The following is a 10,472-nucleotide window of genomic DNA, read 5'->3' on the forward strand; positions in this document are numbered from 1 at the left end:
GGCATAAAACGTAACAGTTTAATAAGTACTCAAAAACTCAAAAAACAAAATATACAAAATAATAAAAGTGGGTACAAAACCAGAACATATCTTGCACAAAGCTAACAAACAAACAATCACCGACAAGGACAATGAGGGGAAACAGAGGGTTAAATAAACAACATGTAATGAATAGGATTGGAACCAGGTGTGATACAAGACAAGACAAAACCAAAGGAAAATTAAAAGAGGATCAACGATGGCTAGAAGGTCTGCGACTTCGACCGACCATCGAATTCCGCCCGAACAAGGAGAGGGACCAACTTCGGCGGACGTCGTGACAAAAAAAGTGCTCAGCAAATGCGGGAACTCCTTCAAGACTGTTGGAAAAGCATTCCAGGTGAAGCTGGTTGAGAGAATGTCAAGAGTGTACAAAGCTGTCATCAAGGCAAAGAGTTGCTACTTTGATGAATATCATATGAATTATATTTAGATTTGTTTAACACTTTTTTGATTACTACATGATTCCATATATAGTTTTGATATCTTCAGTATTATTCTACAATGTAGAAAATAGTTTCAAAAATAAAGAAAACCTCTTGAATGAGTAGGTGTGTCCAAACTTTTGATTGGTATGGTATATTGTCTCTAGTGTATGTATGGGGAAAAAATATGGGGGGAACTTTAAGTATGAACAAACCTCTTGTCTGTGACCGGTTATCAAGGTGGAATTGGATGTGCACACAAGTGAGATGGCTGGAGATATCCTTGTGTTTCTAACAGGTAAACCTAATGATAATCTCCAGAATATTAATGTAATGATTACAGGTTCTTTTTTTTCTTCGATACAACTGTTTATAACAGGGCTGTCTGATATTGAGAAGGCCTGTGACATGTTGTATGCGAAGGCTTAATTCATAGACTACCGTTACGATTTGCAGGACCGTAAAGTGGAAGGGCTGCTGATCCTGCCCCTGTACAGATCTATGCTCACTGGTAAGATTTCCGGCACTGTCTGAGTACCCCTCACTGTGACATGCACATATAGAAAAACAGATGGAGTTTCCTTTTACACACAGTTTAGCATGTCATTTGCTTGCTAAATCAAAAGAATAAAGTCATGACATGACTGCATAGAGCTGTTTTTATCCATCACAAAATGCAAGGCCTCAAATTTCATGACTGTAATTTGCTCACTGCAGGTATATTGTTGACCGTGAGTTAGTGAAGCAACTCAACCATAACTCAGGGGTTATGGACATCCTCGAAGTGGTTCTGATTTCAAAGTAAGTCCCGGAAGTCCCTGTTTGTCTGCTTCCTTTCATTTTGTGCCTAATGAACAGAACTGTGATGTTGTAGGAGCGAGGACCTGCAGAGAGCAGGCCGAGCAGGGAGAACCTCCGCCGGGACTTACTATAGTCAGAAGTCCTGGGATAGGTGCATGCAAGAGTACACCGTTCCAGAGATCCAGAGGACCAGTCTCACCGCTGTTATCCTCACACTAAAGTGCCTAGAAGTTCATGATGTCATCAGGTAGGTACAACTCCACTTCCTCAAGTGCTCAGAGAAACCAGTGTCCGTTTTTCAAGACTGTGATAATACAATACAATCCAACAAGTCATTTGAGGCCATGGTTGCTTGGTCTGTCCCTCTTAAGGTTCCCTTACCTGGACCATCCAGAGGAGAGGTTCATCCTAGAAGCATTGAAATTGCTTTACCAATGTGACGCCATCGACAGGTGAGAGATATAGACACTGTATATTCGGGTACATCTGTCATTGCTTATACAAATCTCCACCAGATACATCTACAACCACATAGGGATACAACTCTGCTGTTTTCACCATCAAGAACAGAGGGAACCTACTACATGCAGTTCTTCATGACTATCACGACTCAATCTTTTTAATAGCTCTTGTTAGCTCTTATCAATATCCCCCTCCCCTGTGTGGTGTCTGTAGGAGAGGTAAAGTGACCCAGCTGGGTGAGCTGATGGTATAATTCCCCCTGCCCCCAGGGCTGACCTGGGCCCTGCTCCAGGCTGTCTCCCTAGGCTTTGAGGAACCTCCTGCTGCCTGAAGCCACCATGCTGTCTGTGGAGAACATTTTCATCAGACCAGGTGGACAATAACGGCATGAGGCCTCGGTTTAGCCAATGAAGATGTGGTTATGTCAGAAATACACATGTATACATCATGGCCTTTACCGATGTATTCCATTGGATTTCAGTCAGACATAATCCCAAGTCATAGTTCTAATCTAAATGTTTGGCATTTCTCTCTCTCTGCAGGCCATCCAGAGAAGCAGAAGGAGGCAGATCAGAAGCACAGGCAGTTGGGAGTGCAGACGGGCAGCTGTAAGGACTTCACCATGTGGCTCAGTGTGTTTGAGAAGGCCAGGTATACAAACATAACTCCTCTTGATGTATTTAATAAGCTACATTAAATTCACTGCATTCATATTCATGACTCTCCATCTAACGTGAGCTTGTTTTGCTGCCTACTTGTTGTGATGCCCCGTCAGCGTGATGTAAAGACAACTATATACACCGGAGGGCGCTAAAGTCAGCCTTCAGCGAGGAGACCCAGCTCAGAGAGTTCCTCCTACGAATACAACAGGTCAGTTTGTTGTTTGTTTATTTACTTATCTTATTAGTTTTTGTGTAGCTAAAACTATGATGTGAAGCTCTGAGCATGTATGTACAGATTTATAACCAGGGTATGTCCGTTGTGAGCTGTTGTGAGAGTGAGCTGTTCAGGAGATGCCTATGCACTGGTTACTGAACCAGGGGCGCTCAAAGATACACATGGCAAGAAGGTCCGGCTTTTATCCCAGCAATGTTAAAAAGTCAAGAAAGATAACTGAAATGTTGTGGTTTTCTCTCAGGTCAGTTGGAAAGGTGTTTTGGACAATGTATGGGCACGGATCCATGGTTCACATTCATCCATCATCAACGGTAAAGACTTCCAGGACTATATTCTGATCACTTCAGAACAATCCATTAAATCCCCAGAATTCATATTACACATCAATCCCCATCTCTCCTGCACGGTAACCTGACTCCCCCTCCCCCGTAGCTCTTTGGAGGACCAGGAGGACCAGCTGGACTGGTGATCTTCCATGATTCCTGTGCTCCATGAGGTGGATGTGTATGAGCTGAGCAGCGTGGCCAGAGAGGAGGTGGCCAAGTGGGAGACCAAGGAAGCAGCTAAAAGGCAAACAGGTGTTTTTATTATTAGGTGTTTTTGTTATTATTATTATTATTATTATGATGGGCTCTGGTGATCAAATCCAAATCTAATCAAATCAAATTTAATTTGTCACACACATGGTTAGCAGATGTTTATGTGAGTGTAGAGAAATGCTTGTGCTTCTAGTTCAGAACGGCATAGGCAAGATGCAGTAGGTGGTATAGAGTACAGTATATACATATGAGATGAGTAATGTAGGGTATGTAAACATTATATTAAGTGGCATTGTATAAAGTGGCTAGTGATACATGTATTACATAAAGATGGCAAGATGCAGTAGATGGTATAGGGTACAGTATATACATATGAGATGAGTAATGTAGGATATCTAAACATTATATTAAGTGGCATTGTTTAAAGTGGCTAGTGATACATTTTGTACATCCATTTTTCCATTTATTAAAGTGGCTGGAGTTGAGTCAGTATGTTGGCAGCAGCCACTCAATGTTAGTGGTGGCTGTTTAACAGTCTGATGGCCTTGAGATAGAAGCTGTTTTTCAGTCTCTCGGTCCCTGCTGTGATGCACCTGTACTGACCTCGCCTTCTGGATGATAGCGGAGTGAACAGGCAGTGGCTCGGGTGGTTGTTGTCCTTGATGATCTTTATGGCCTTCCTGTGACATCGGGTGGTGTAGGTGTCCTGGAGGGCAGGTAGTTTGCCCCCGGTGATGCGTTGTGCAGACCTCACTACCCTCTGGAGAGCCTTACGGTTGTGGGCGGAGCAGTTGCCGTACCAGGCGGTGATACAGCCAGCCCGACAGGATGCTCTCGATTGTGTATCTGTAAAAGTTTGGGAGTGCTTTTGGTGACAAGCCGAATTTCTTCAGCCTCCTGATGTTGAAGAGGCGCTGTCTGTGTGGGTGGACAATTTCAGTTTGAGCATGAATTTACTGGTATAGAATGAATTGTATAACATTTGTTTCTGTAGCTGCTCCTTTATTATATACAGTACAGGTCTCGTAAAAACATCTAATGGGGGGGGGGGGGGGTGGGCAAAGGTTTTTGAAATGGAAAACGTAATTGAGCATTCGATTGGACAAGATAAGTTACTGTAGTGCAAAGCACACTTAAATTACAAAGCACACTTCTCCTCAGGGGAAGAAGGGCTCCGTTATTGGACTGACCAGGACAGAAGAATCTCCACTCAGGGGTTAAAAGTCTGACCGTCATAATAAACTGCACAGGCGATGTTCAAAACAATGTTTTACAACACAGGAGTCTGAGAGTTGAAGGTCAAACATTGTCCTTTGTAGCTCAGTTTGTAAAGCATGGTGCTTGTAATGCTAGGGTAATGGGTTCACTTCCTGGGACCACCCATGTGGAAAATGTATGTATGTATGACTGTAAGTCACTTTGGATAAAAGTGTCTGCTAAATATATTTAAATATACATTAATAATGGACTAGGTGGAGATAATGAATCCTAGTCACATCAAATGTCTAGTACTGAAGATGTTTTATGCTATGTTATCTTTTAGTGGTATATTTCTTTTTTAGTTTCATACCAATCAACGTTTTTGTCATGAGAGTACATTTTGCCAGTGGAGGTCCTCCATTCTCTTCTGGTTCTGGGACAGTTACAGAATTACATACATTTTGTCAATATGCACAGCACATCAGCACATTAGAAAACAGGAGAACAATCACAGGCACTTTATTTTGTACATCGCTGCCTTTTATAAAATAAAGGTTAATTTCGTAACTGCCAGTGCTCCGTGATTTTTTTAAACGTATTTGTGTGTCCTCCATTGGTAGTCATACAAACCAAATAAGACTCATGTACCATCATCCTTTGCGGAGAAAATTGCGTCATTCACGTGCGCTTGTTTTGGTCCGTCAATGTGCGAACCAAACGTGGCTTAACAGAAATTGGCAATATCCACAGATAAACTTGTAATTCTTCACATTTCATCGATTCAATTAAGTCCGTTAACATATCGTGTTGATAAGTCATCTGACAGGTGAGTGAAGTTGTCGTCGTTGTATTGGAATGAATGTTGCTAGCAGTTTTGACGTATGGCTGCTAAATACAATGTCTGATATAACGCTAGCTTGTTCAATCTAGAAGCAGGTTAGCGTTGATTTAATATTTTCTGGAATCTACTGCCAGTACCGAAAATCATCACACTAATCTAGCGACCATTTATTCTAATACACGTGCGTTCTTTTTTACCTGTTCACGTAATGCATTACGGTTAGTTACAGCGCGGGTCAAGCATGTTCGCTGAGGAGGATGAGTGGAACGATGACCCAGAAGCCAAAGCTCTGACCAAGACGGTCATCAGCAGTTTCAAACTGTCTGACAGCACCAATATCACGGTGAGCAGCCATCTCAATTTTCTTTATAATTAAATGTACCTATGTAGCTAGCAAGCCAGGCACAACTCACGTTGCCAGTGACCACATATTCAAATAGAGGGTTGAATTTTGGTTTTCCCATGGTATTTAATTTGACACCTTCATTCTCCATTCCCGGACAGACAAAATTTGTTGGGAAGAAGAAGAGTTTGTTACGGACCCTCCAAACACTGGGGTCCGTACCAAACTGGAGCAAGAGCAATGGTGCCCCTTGGGAAGCAGGCAGTGACAGCGAAACAGAGGCCATACTGACACCACACACCAAGAGGAAGAAGAAAAGAAGCAAAAGAGGATGCAAGAAAGTAGCTGTTTCAGGAGAAGAGACCGATAAGGACAGTGGAGATTTGTGTGCCGAGGAGACTGCAGTGCCTGTAGCTAAGAAGCCAATAAAAGCAAAGAAACCAATAAAAGCAGGTGAGTTTCACAAGCACAACTGTCAATGGATTGTCTTAAGTTGAAGAGGTTTGAGGTTTTCTTTATTTCCTAGGGTTCAAAAAGGTCAAGAATAGAGAGTCCATTATGGGTGGTAGTAAACAAGGAAAATCAGCAACAGATGCTGAGATTGAGAGATTAAACAGAAAGCAATGGAAAAACAAGACGAAGAACAAGAAGAAATGTAAAAACAAATACAAAATCAAAAATGGAGAGAATACCACCCCCCCAAAAAACACACAAGCAGAGACCACTGTGCAAAAGGATACAGAAGATGGACCAAAAACAGTTTCTGGTGTGAACAGGGAAACCGTGGTCGTCCAGACACACCGCCACACAAAGGGGGAAAAACAGCAGAAAGAGGGTGAGCGTAAAACACAGAAAAGGAAAAAGGTCTCAGGGGGAAAAGAGACGACTTTCAATGAGACTGTTTCCACTCCAGACACAGAAACAGTTCAAAACAATAAGAACTTGTCAGAGAAAAAGACAAAGGGGAGCATTCATGAAAAAGCAGTTCCACTCGGTAAAGAGTTAATGACAGAAGAGGAGAAACCTCGGGAGCTGGTTAGGGAGGAGCAGCACGCGGAGCCACCCGGCAGTAAGAGGAGGAAACAGGACGGGGGCAAAGGGCAAGACTGGCGGAGAGAAAAGCTCAGGAGAATGCTCCATGGCCAGAGCCCGGAAAAGAAAGAGAAACCTGCTGAGCAGGAGGAGGAGACACGCACCACAGAGGAGGTGAAAGAGGCTTCTGCAGACCGCTCGACTGCTCTGAGGTCCCGCATGGAGCAGCGTTTGGAGTCAGCGCGGTTCCGCTATATTAACGAGGTTCTGTACACCACGTCTAGTGGGGAGGCAAAACGCATGTTCAGACAAGACCCCCAGGCTTTTAGCATCTACCACGGGGGCTTTACGGCACAGGTCCAGCGCTGGCCAGCTAATCCTGTCGACGCCATCATCTCCTACATACGCCGCACGTGAGTTGTGTTATGCTTCTATCTGACCCTAACATACTTGCATTGTTTGCAATAAGTCTGTTTGCATAGTTTTTGTATTTTTATTGTCTTGGTTCTGGGGTGGGGAATCCACATTGAAATAGCATGTGGCTTTCTTTGTAAAACCATTTGTGTTGATTTCAGGCCTGCCTCTCTGGTAGTGGCAGATTTTGGCTGTGGTGACTGCAAAATTGCTCTTAGCTTGAAGAACAAAGTGCACAGTTTTGACTTGGCACCTATCTGTGACCGTGTAACTGTCTGCGACATGGCCAATGTGAGTCCAACTTTACATTGATCCCGAATCTGTTTCATCCATGCCTGTTTACTATGCAGTCTGTTTTTCATGTAATAATGATGTATGATTTCTATTGTTGTCCCACCTGTCTGCAGGTACCGCTCAAGGATGGTACTGTGGACATAGCTGTATTCTGTCTCTCTCTTATGGGGACTAACCTTGTGGATTTTCTAGTTGAGGCTAACCGTGTGCTGGTGATGGGGTAAGATATGTTGTGCAGAAAAACAAAGCTACAGTATGTCAATATGCTGGAGTAGAAGGTGTTCCCATTTATTTTCCATATTTATGTCATCATTTATTATTAAACAATTTGTCATTTTTTGCAGGGGTATCCTGAAAATTGCAGAGGTGGCAAGTAGATTTGAGAATGTGAGGAACTTCATGGGTGCTTTGTCCAGCCTGGGATTCAAGTTGGTCACAAAGGTAAGGCAGTAATCATAGTAAACTGGGATGGCCATGTTTTTGTCTTTAGCTTTAAGAAATGCATTTTTACAATACCCTACCCTATTAATTTTGCTCCCTCCTTAGGACACAGAGAATAGCCACTTTTACTCCTTTGAGTTTGAAAAGATTGCAGAAGCTCCAGAGAGGGTAAAGAAGGCAGCAGGACTGGAGCTGAGGCCTTGTTTGTACAAGAAACGATGAGGGCAACAGTGATGAGAACATGGGAGAAACAGTTCCAAACATATGTTCCAAATGGCACTCTATTCCCTTTATACTGCACTACTTTTGAACAGGGCCCATGGGGCTCTGATCAAAGGTAGTGCACTCTATAGGGAATAGAGTGCCATTTGGGATACACCCCCAGGAGAGAAGTCAAGCAGGAAGGGCAGTAACAGAAAACGTATCTTCTACTGGATGTAACTGTAAATATGAAAAATGACTTTCATAGATGAGCTGGTGTTTTTGACCCCTAAACAATGTATCAAGGATTGTTGATATTGTCAACCGTTTGTGGGCTTTCAAATGTTGTTTCAAAGAGAAAACATGTTCAAAAGTTGTTTACACAACATTGGTATATTTTTATTAAATCAAAAAAGAATTGTATTGCATTAAGTCTTACCATGCACAATTTAAGATTTATAAAGCAAGAAGAAACATTCTTATAAGATGTATAGTTTAAAGTCTGTTGTAAAAACTTCTGTCTATAAGTGCTTCAACATAATCGCAGCATTGCATTCTGCAGTCTAGTTTCAAAGGGTACTCGCAAGCCTCACTCGTCTCAGTGTACATGCAGTCTAGTTTCAAAGTGTATTCGCAGGCCTCACTCGTATCCGTGTACATGGCACAGGATCTAGATTGGCCACTAGAGGACCACGGGTGATAATGTTATTCTCAGCCAGTTCCCAGTATCTACTATACCCATGCTCTCTATCCAGATAGAGAGGGCAGAGGGGGGCTGTCTGGGGCTCGGACAGTGTCTGTGTTTCTCACCCGTGCTCTGACCCTGAGGAGGGGGAGCAGGCAGGGCTGGAGAGAGTGTGTCCTGCAGGGCTCCTAGCTGTGTATCCCACAGTGCCCCTCTCAGTTCTGGAACACACCGTTCAGGGGAAAAGAGGCTGGGGATGTTTCAGCACCTAGTGAGACACAGCGAAACAGCAATTCATAAATGGAATGTGATTTTTAGTAGGTCTAATAAGAACAAGTGGTACTGGTAGCTTTGGGAGGCAGTTTAGAGATGTTGCTGATGTCCCTCTGCTGACATGGGCAGCCTCCCTGATTAACACACAGAAAGGCCCTGGCCTTGGAGAAGGCAGTAGGCGTTGGTTAGACCACTGGTGGCCTCATCACATAGAAAAAAACACCTCTGCTCTCTAGGCGGAACAGGCTTGAGACGGTCAGGAGAGAGGAGACTGCGGGCTTTTAAAAATATTTTTTTAAATCTTTATTTAACTAGGCATGTCAGTTAAGAACAAATTCTTATTTTCAATGACGGCCTAGGAACAGTGAGTTAACTGCCTGTTCAGGGGCAGAACGACAGAATTGTACCTTGTCAGCTCAGGCTTTGAACTTGCAACCTTCCGGTCACTAGTCCAATGCTCTAACCACTAGGCTATCCTGCCGCTTGCTGTTTCGCATGGGCTGGTTGAGCTCAGAGCGCAGGTAGGAAACCACATCAACCAGTCCGTCCCACTCTGCCTGGAGGAAGTAGCATAGGGGTCCCAGGGATGGAGCTCCTACACTCACAACCCTGATGTCATCCTTGCGTCCCAAGCTGTCCTTCAGGGCTAGTAGTCTGTCCCGGGCTTGGGTGGATCAGCTCGTTGGTGCTCCTGACCCTGCCAAAGAGCTACTTGGAGTCTTAAAGCAGGGTGTTCAAGGTTTGGCTGTGAACCCAGCTCTCCTGCCAAACCAGCACTAAAAACTAACACCAAGGGGTTGTTGGTGTTGGCCAAAGCCTGAACTTGTTGCTCCAGACTTTGCAGCAGGCCTGATAAGTCTGCAGAGATGGGAAAAGCTTTATTAAATATCTAACTTAGCTACCTAACTTTTCAAACTTGGTCTACGACAAAATATTAGTAGGTCTCGTTCCCGTAGTTACATGGGACGTTACGTCAATTTTTATGGTCCATGTTGTGGGATCTCTTATGTTCCATAAGGGGGCGCTAGGAGATGCTAAATAAGTAATTGGGAGTGAAATACATTTTTAACTTTAATTTACATAATTTAACATGGACTAAAATGCATTATTCACAACCAGAGTAGTATAACATATAATTGACTGCCCCAGCATTGGTAAACAAGACACTAATTTCTTACTATGATTGGTATGAAGAAACTTGCCACATCACACATTTGGATTAAACTCATCACAGCAAGCTGCAGTCTGTATTGAAATTATGCAAATCCCGATCCAACCTGATTTACTTTATTCTCTCAGGTGAGAATAAATATTACTGCTCTTCTGCAAGTGATGACGTGAGCTCTATTAGGAGTGTCTTATTACCCAGACACCCTCAGGGTTAGTGCAAAGAACTTGTGAGTGAGTGAGTGAGTGAGTGAGTGAGTGAGTGAGTGAGTGAGTGAGTGAGTGAGTGAGTCTGGACATGTTTAACTATACTTGAGGGGACCAGAAATCCCCACAACAATATTAAACAAACATACATTTGACCAACTGGGGACATTTTGTTAGTCCCCACAAGGTCAAATGCTATTTCTAGGGGTTT

The 10,472-nt window shown here is 43.3% G+C and overlaps 1 protein-coding gene and 1 pseudogene across 2 annotated transcripts; both read left to right on the plus strand.

The window, feature by feature from the left end:
• Positions 1 to 238: 238 nt before the first annotated feature.
• On the plus strand, positions 239 to 3,325 carry LOC124004921 (annotated as a pseudogene).
• A 1,687-nt stretch (positions 3,326 to 5,012) lies between these two features.
• LOC124006145 (ribosomal RNA-processing protein 8-like) lies at positions 5,013 to 8,357 on the plus strand. 2 transcript variants are annotated; one of them, XM_046315953.1, is made up of 8 exons: positions 5,013 to 5,189; positions 5,428 to 5,547; positions 5,709 to 6,000; positions 6,074 to 6,992; positions 7,155 to 7,284; positions 7,401 to 7,507; positions 7,632 to 7,728; positions 7,834 to 8,357. In XM_046315953.1, exons 2-8 carry the CDS (start codon positions 5,446 to 5,448, stop codon positions 7,948 to 7,950), a joined length of 1,764 nt encoding a protein of 587 aa, XP_046171909.1. In that variant the 5' UTR covers positions 5,013 to 5,189; positions 5,428 to 5,445; the 3' UTR covers positions 7,951 to 8,357. The 2 variants fall into 2 exon arrangements, with proteins under 2 accessions (XP_046171909.1, XP_046171910.1); XM_046315954.1 differs by having other exon boundaries at positions 5,434 to 5,547.
• Positions 8,358 to 10,472: the final 2,115 nt, after the last annotated feature.

Source organism: Oncorhynchus gorbuscha, linkage group LG19 (genome assembly GCF_021184085.1).
Source record: "Oncorhynchus gorbuscha isolate QuinsamMale2020 ecotype Even-year linkage group LG19, OgorEven_v1.0, whole genome shotgun sequence".
NCBI classification, from domain to species: Eukaryota; Metazoa; Chordata; class Actinopteri; order Salmoniformes; family Salmonidae; genus Oncorhynchus; species Oncorhynchus gorbuscha.

Bases quoted from the DNA above. Each gene is read 5' to 3' on its own strand.
- LOC124006145 (XM_046315953.1), top strand. From the start codon at position 5,446: ATGTTCGCTGAGGAGGATGAGTGGAACGATGACCCAGAAGCCAAAGCT. The intron at 6,001-6,073 runs GTGAGTTTCACA...TTTATTTCCTAG, and splicing joins AAAGAAACCAATAAAAGCAG to GGTTCAAAAAGGTCAAGAAT. The intron at 7,285-7,400 runs GTGAGTCCAACT...ACCTGTCTGCAG, and splicing joins CTGTCTGCGACATGGCCAAT to GTACCGCTCAAGGATGGTAC.